This window comes from Temnothorax americanus, unplaced genomic scaffold (genome assembly GCF_048541705.1).
Source record: "Temnothorax americanus isolate GAGA-0224 unplaced genomic scaffold, ASM4854170v1 Scaffold219, whole genome shotgun sequence".
Taxonomy (NCBI): Eukaryota; Metazoa; Arthropoda; class Insecta; order Hymenoptera; family Formicidae; genus Temnothorax; species Temnothorax americanus.
Window position 1 is genome coordinate 48,801 of NW_027509359.1, and position 7,887 is coordinate 56,687.

Genomic DNA, 7,887 nt, shown 5'->3' on the forward strand with positions numbered 1-7,887 from the left:
CATCTATTTTTTCGTATCTGCGGATATTTTCTGATCAAAAAACGCAAGCGCAACAGCTTCAGGACTTAAGTATAAATATTATTAGGTAACGTTAAGGTGCCTTTTCATGCTGACGCTCGACGCTTGATTTGGGCGTCAAAACTGGTCACGTGACCAACTTCATCGGTAAGAAGGCGAAATAGCATCAAATATCAAATATGCTGTGTCCGTTGGTGGGTCGCGAGTCGCGAGCCCACGAGAGCTTGCGCGCGCGACGCGCGCGTTGCGAGAGAGCAGATCGCGGTGGTGAGGCTATACGTTTCGGCGCGGCGCGATTTCACGCGTGTTCGCGCGTGTCTCGCGCGTGACTCTTTCCTCTCCGCACCGGCGGTGATTTAAAAACGAGCGACACACCGCATACTTTGGTGTGTTGTGCTTTATTTACTTCTCTACCTTTCCCCTTATCTGGGGCGTGTGACTAGTGTCGAGAGTGTCGGCGACCCGTCCGAAAATCCGTGACGGCGTGCTTCCGCGGCCCTCCTTCCCTCCCCCGTCTACTACCTGATCGTCCGTTTGCGAGACGCGTCGATGAACGCAACGGTGCATCGAGCGAGTTCTTTTTCTTCCTCTCTTTTTCGCTCTTTCTCGCCGGCATGGCAGATGACTTCGTGAAAAATCTTCTGAAGCAGTGGAACTTGGGATTTTTGATCTCCAATTTTGAGCGTAAGTAAAAATTTAGTTATTATAATCGAGGTTATATGGAGGATTCACACTGCGTCCGATGTTCGACGTACGACGATCCGATATCCAATAACAGAATTTAGTATTAGAGACAAAAATTTCTTATTGGATGTCGGATCGTCGTACGTCGAACATCGGACGCAGTGTGAATCCTCCAATAATCTTTTTCACTAAAACAATACATATTTTTCTGCTTAATCTAAATTATATAACTAAAACTATTATTAAAATACAGCAGTAAATTTTTATTCTATTTAATTCATTTACAGAAAATGCAATCAACAAGCATGTATTTTTGAATTTCAATGAAAAATTGATTGAGAAATTGATTCCCGTATTAAGACATCAATTTATGTTCAGTCAAAAATATGCTAAATATAAAGAAGAAATAGAAGTACAAAAGCTTGATTTATCCGATACTGTATTGCATGAAAGTGACATAATGGGCATGCCCATTGAAATCAGAGACGTTGTCTATATTTCACCTGAACCTTATCTTGTCGTTGCCACTACGCAATCAAATGCTGATTTACCTGCACCTAATGAAAATGCTAAAAACATTATCAATGATAATGGTTAAGTTTGCTTTTATCTTGAACAATTTACTTTGTTTTTGCATAATATTGCAATCGTTCTTTTGTAGATGTGGAACGAGAACATTTTCTGGAATTATTAAGTTCAAATTTCTCAGGTCGCCTTGTTGTGGCTATTTATGAACAGACACATATAAAGTAGATACTGCTTTATTAGCTGAAACTTTAATTAAGCCTGCAATATTAATGAGCTCTAATTATAAGTAAGTTATTCCGATAGACGGAAACGTAATGTTTAGATTATTGTTTATTTTTTACCAATATAAACATTACACTATGTACACTGCAAGTGTTTATCTTTATTTTATACAGCAATCATTATATGTGTGTGTGTGTGTGTGAAAATCAATACATATTTAATATATTTTATTTAGGATAAATTTTTCGCGTGTATAATTAAGTTACTTTATCTTATTTTCTAGAATAAATAAACAACAATTTTCACCAAAAAAATTGTACTGGCATTCTCTACAGAAGATCGAGGTATATATTACTCATCAGTACAGTCAAAGGGTCCAGGATTTCCAGTAAACATAAGCGGCGTCCTGTACAATCATTACTGTCACTGCAGAAAGCTTCTCAAGACTGCAGGATTACTTACGAAAAACGACTCAAATAAGAATAAAAGGAACAATTTAATTGAATCAGGTACAAATATTAATTTTCTATTTTTTGTATTAGGACAAAAAAAACTTGATCGCGGATCTATCTAATTTGTATTGTTATTAAAAAGTTATTATGATTATAATTATTCTTGGGTTTATTGTAAATCAGATCACGTAAATAAATTGTAAGAACATATTTACCTAACAATTCATTTATGTAATCTATACGTATTTTGATTGAAACATCAATTAATTAGTCTGTGACGTTTTAGAAAATAATACTGAAGAGAATGACAGCATAGAGAAAACCCTTGAATGGCTCCAAACAAATACGACTGGAACTTTGGAGGAACATCTTGAGAAATGGGAGTCTATTTTTGCTGCGCGTAGTTTATTAGATGATATGAGTATTGGATCCTCGAATTATTATAGAAAATGGTCTATTAATTCATTGTTGGTCAATGCGATATGAATCGAAACACAGAAATCACAAATTGGCTGCAAAGAGTGTAACGACATCAACAAATATTTTGAAAAAACAATGGCAATAAAAAAATCAGCTTAAGTTTGCATATTTATTAGCTACAAGTGATACCAAAAAAACAATAAAATTAGGACCTGAAATACTTTATAAAAAGCAAGTTGTTGTTGCACACTTTACTCATGTTTGTGATAAAGTGAATATACGACGGATAAAGTATGTAGAAACGAATGGAATAAGAATAATGTATGCTCAAAATAGTGTTGTTGTACAAAGTTTTCAAAAAGATGGTATGCCGATTTTTGGTAAAATTACTGCAATTTACTATGCCGATGGAGAAGTTTATTTTGTTTTAGTGAATGTACCTGCGATCACGTTTGATGAACATTATTTTGCGTTTATAGTTCAGTTTAACGGCGATTTAAGAATTGTTGAAAAATTAAAAGACGCCGCAATTAAGTGCTTGTCTTTTAATTCAAAAAAAAAAAAATTAAACTACTATGTAGCCACAAGACATGTACATACTATAACATATATAAGAATTAAATACATTTTTATTTGCAAAAATTGCCATTAATTTTGTTATACAAATTTTTAATGATTTATTTACTTATTTTAATAATTTTATATCTAAATAATATTTAATTTTTAAAATATATTTTTGTATGAACATACAAATCAATTTTTTTAAACATTATTATTATTTGCAAGTATTATAATTGTTCGATATTATATTACCGTATCAAAATTTGTAAATCCTACTTATACAGTTGAGTAGAATTTACCTAACTACTGCAGCTTAACTAATCAAGTAAAAATTATATAAATTAAAGTAATTTAAATCGACCTGACTGGCAATATATATAACGTCTTTCCGATATGAACATTGAAAAACTGCGAGCCAACTTGGTTTGTCGGATTCACACAGCACTTTTTTCAGATCGATATCGAGACATTATTAAGTTTGACCATAATTTTTGGTCCGTTGATGTAATTTCTAAATTAAATAGTTTTTAATTTTATTGCGAAAAATATTACCCCAGCCAGGGTTTGAACCTGGAACCTCCCGTATACCGTGCGGGTGTCGTACCAATTCGACCACTGGGGCTGTGGTAATATTTATCGCAATAACAACTGTAAGATGGAGCACCGATTACTAGGTCGACGGTGTATAATAAACAGAATAATAAATTTCTTTCGCCAGTATATAGAATAACAATTAAAGTAATTTAAATCGACCTGACTGGCAATATATATAACGTCTTTCCGATTAATAATGTCTCGATATTGATCTGAAAAAGTGCTGTGTGAATCCGACAAACCAAGTTGGCTCACAGTTTTTCAATGTTCATATCGGAAAGACGTTATATATATTGCCAGTCAGGTCGATTTAAATTACTTTAATTGTTATTCTATATACTGGCGAAAGAAATTTATTATTCTGTTTATTATACACCGTCGACCTAGTAATCGGTGCTCCATCTTACAGTTGTTATTGCGATAAATATTACCACAGCCCCAGTGGTCGAATTGGTACGACACCCGCACGGTATACGGGAGGTTCCAGGTTCAAACCCTGGCTGGGGTAATATTTTTCGCAATAAAATTAAAAACTATTTAATTTAGAAATTACATCAACGGACCAAAAATTATGGTCAAAATTAATAATGTCTCGATATTGATCTTAAAAAAGTGCTGTGTGAATCCGACAAACCAAGTTGGCTCACAGTTTTTCAATGTTCATATCGGAAAGACGTTATATATATTGCCAGTCAGGTCGATTTAAATTACTTTAATTGTTATTCTATATACTGGCGAAAGAAATTTATTATTCTGTTTATTATACACCGTCGACCTAGTAATCGGTGCTCCATCTTACAGTTGTTATTGCGATAAATATTACCACAGCCCCAGTGGTCGAATTGGTACGACACCCGCACGGTATACGGGAGGTTCCAGGTTCAAACCCTGGCTGGGGTAATATTTTTCGCAATAAAATTAAAAACTATTTAATTTAGAAATTACATCAACGGACCAAAAATTATGGTCAAAATTAATAATGTCTCGATATTGATCTTAAAAAAGTGCTGTGTGAATCCGACAAACCAAGTTGGCTCACAGTTTTTCAATGTTCATATCGGAAAGACGTTATATATATTGCCAGTCAGGTCGATTTAAATTACTTTAATTGTTATTCTATATACTGGCGAAAGAAATTTATTATTCTGTTTATTATACACCGTCGACCTAGTAATCGGTGCTCCATCTTACAGTTGTTATTGCGATAAATATTACCACAGCCCCAGTGGTCGAATTGGTACGACACCCGCACGGTATACGGGAGGTTCCAGGTTCAAACCCTGGCTGGGGTAATATTTTTCGCAATAAAATTAAAAACTATTTAATTTAGAAATTACATCAACGGACCAAAAATTATGGTCAAAATTAATAATGTCTCGATATTGATCTTAAAAAAGTGCTGTGTGAATCCGACAAACCAAGTTGGCTCACAGTTTTTCAATGTTCATATCGGAAAGACGTTATATATATTGCCAGTCAGGTCGATTTAAATTACTTTAATTGTTATTCTATATACTGGCGAAAGAAATTTATTATTCTGTTTAAAAATTATATAATTCGTTCGGTAATTTTTACCTAACCCTGTTGGTAAATGTAAATACAGCTTAGCCAATTTGGCACAACTGTTTTAATAGTAAATTTTACTTCGCAATTATGTAAAGTTTACTAACGATTTCTCTCCGTGTAGATATGTCGATTTAACCAGTATTTGGGCAGTATTTTATTTTACCAAATTATTTTTTTGTTAGTAACTTTTTAACAAACAATGACCGCCGGCTAAAATCTTTTGAAAATTACTCAAGGGATGATGACCTTGATAATATATCTCAAAATTATTGAAATCGAGAGTGGCTCCCTATCACTGCATGCATAATTACTTTCTTTTTTAGTATAGATGAATCTGAAGCTTATCAATTTAAAAGTAAAAAGATATACCATACATGTACACGATCAAAACGTGTTATTTCCAACAAAAATGTCACGCACGTTAAATTTTTTTGAATTTAATTTGAATGCGTAATAGCTTACGTAATTTCTTTTTGTGCGCGTTATGGTCGATACAATTTTTACCGCCGAAATTCATCAATGCGATGGATGTTATTCCACGATGTTATTCCATTCTGTCACGATGTCCCGCTATGAAAGCTCTTTTCAGCTGAGCTTCCGTTATGTACTAAGCGCACATATACACGTGTATACACGCAATAGTCAATGTATTATATTAAATTGTTGCATTCATCTGCCTATATCCACACGCTTGATCTAATCATGCCATACTAATAAGATGCCTGCTATCATCTCAAATCTCCCACAAGCAGATCGAGGGATCGCAGTTTAACTATCTCCAATTTGCATTTCACCGAGCTATTCCGCTTTGTCGTTTCTCCGAGCGTGACTAACCGAGCACAAGTTCCAAGCATAAATTATCATTCTTGCAACAATTAGGCTGCAAGACTATATTGTAGAAACGCTGTGTGATGAGTAGTGCGCAGATAGATATGTAAATGCAAAGACAAGCCAATTGACCCACAAAGGCGTACGTACATTATAATTGAGATAAATTTTAAACTTAGACGCGTGCTGGGTCTCTAATACAACATGAATTGGTGAAAATGAAATTATTGATAAACCAAATTTGCAACTGAAATAAATCAAAATCAAATTATCTAAAATGAAAATTTTATATCATGCACTTATGTCTGTAGGAGACCTAATTGTTATGCTTTTGATAATATTACCAACGTACCTTTGTAGAGGTATGTCAGTATTACGCAGAAATAACCAATATTATTTTGAGGCATATAATTACTGTTGTTTAATGAATAAAACACGTTAATGCAAAAAAAAGTATAAAACGCAGGAGAAAGATAAACGGATAGTCGTTTGGAGATTGGGTTGTCAGGGAAGTTTTCGCGCAGCACGGTAAAAAAAAAGGTAAACCCCTGAAAACGATTGTTTGCGCGGGACGGGGAAGTTCTTATTACGGTGGAGCGTAATCGTATTGCGTAATTGGAAAGTATACTCGGGGGCAGGAAATTCGGGGTAACATTTTATGATAACTTAATTCGCGTGCGCAGAGGGGAAGAAGCAATTGCATTATTGCAATGTAATTATATAAATTCCAATTACGCAAATTGCCGCCGAGCAAACGATTGTTCTCGCGCGAAGGTGGAAATTGTTCGCCGCCTGTAAAACAGCAGACAAGATTATCGGGCTCGATATAAAACCGATAACAGCATCGCGCTGATCGCGAATCCATTAACAATCGCGCGTATCATAAATTCCGTTCTCTCGAAATCATCATGCGTCGGATTGCGCGTCGAGAGACGTCGGAAAAGCTTCGCGCGACATTGCTCGTGGGCGGCAGGTAACCGATCAAGGTGGAAAAAGAGGAGAAGAACGAAAGGGAGGAAGAAAGGAAAAACGCGCGAGAGAAGAAAGAAACGGGACGGAGGTAGCGACTGGTGAGATCTCTTGGCAATTTGTCTCATCCCTTCTTTCTTTCCCTCTTTTTCTCTCGAGCGACCGTTCTCCATCTCTTCCTCTCCCCCCTTTCTCCCCTTTGAGACGTAACGACAGAGACGAGATAGTAAGAGAATACGACACACCATCATAAAGACCACCCGAAAGAGACACTCTATCCTCCTATCTATATATCCTCTCTCTCTCTCTCTCTCTCTCTCTCTCTCTCTCTCTCTCTCTCTCTCTCTCTCTCTCTCTCTCTCTCTCTGCTCCAGCACGGTTGTGACTATCGATCTAGCGGGTCCGCTGGGTGTGGTTGTGTTGTCCGTCGTCGCGACGCCTTCGCTCCCATCCTATTCTCTTTCCTTTTTGCCAGTCAGATCGAAATACGTTCGGCACGTGGCTCCGCACTTCGGTGCACGCGCTTCACTTTACAAAGTCGACTGGTGCTAGTGGTGTTGGCTGTTGCTCGTCCACTGATCCACCCTCATCCGACCATCGGCCTTGGGCGGTTCACGTGACTGGGACACGCGATGGCCGGCGAAGTCAGCAGATTTTGCTACGTATGTACACGCGCAGGGATTGCCCGCGCCATGCAAATCGATCTCAAATAAAAGTAAAGGAAATAAAAAAAAATAAAAAAAATATACATATATATATATATATATATATATATTTTTTTTTTAAAGTTCCGACCAATTTTCAAATAATTGTTCTTTTAGTAAAATGACGCTTTTCGAGTATTCGGATAGTAGACTGCCCGATATTCTGAATGTTACTGTTCAACTGTAGGGTATACATTGTATAAGCGGGGTCTTTGGAATCTTATATAGTATAAAGTTTCTTGTTGTTATAGCTACTGCTTATACTTTTCAGACTTTTCCTTTCTAAATTTAACATTAAATCTTTCACCGCTTTTATTTCAAGGTTTCCTTTTATATTACGA

General features: G+C 36.0%; 1 protein-coding gene across 3 annotated transcripts; it reads left to right on the forward strand.

Annotated features, from left to right (window-relative positions):
• Positions 1 to 225: 225 nt before the first annotated feature.
• LOC143898011 (uncharacterized) lies at positions 226 to 2,919 on the forward strand. Of its 3 annotated transcripts, none has more exons than XR_013257079.1 (4): positions 226 to 702; positions 1,364 to 1,516; positions 1,736 to 1,961; positions 2,191 to 2,919. XR_013257079.1 is itself a non-coding variant. In XM_077407016.1 (3 exons), exons 1-3 carry the CDS (start codon positions 633 to 635, stop codon positions 2,388 to 2,390), a joined length of 444 nt encoding a protein of 147 aa, XP_077263142.1. In that variant the 5' UTR covers positions 226 to 632; the 3' UTR covers positions 2,391 to 2,919. The 3 variants fall into 3 exon arrangements, 1 of the variants encoding a protein (XP_077263142.1); XR_013257078.1 differs by lacking the exon at positions 2,191 to 2,919 and adding an exon at positions 990 to 1,295; XM_077407016.1 differs by lacking the exon at positions 1,364 to 1,516 and having other exon boundaries at positions 1,788 to 1,961.
• The last annotated feature ends 4,968 nt before the right edge of the window (positions 2,920 to 7,887 follow it).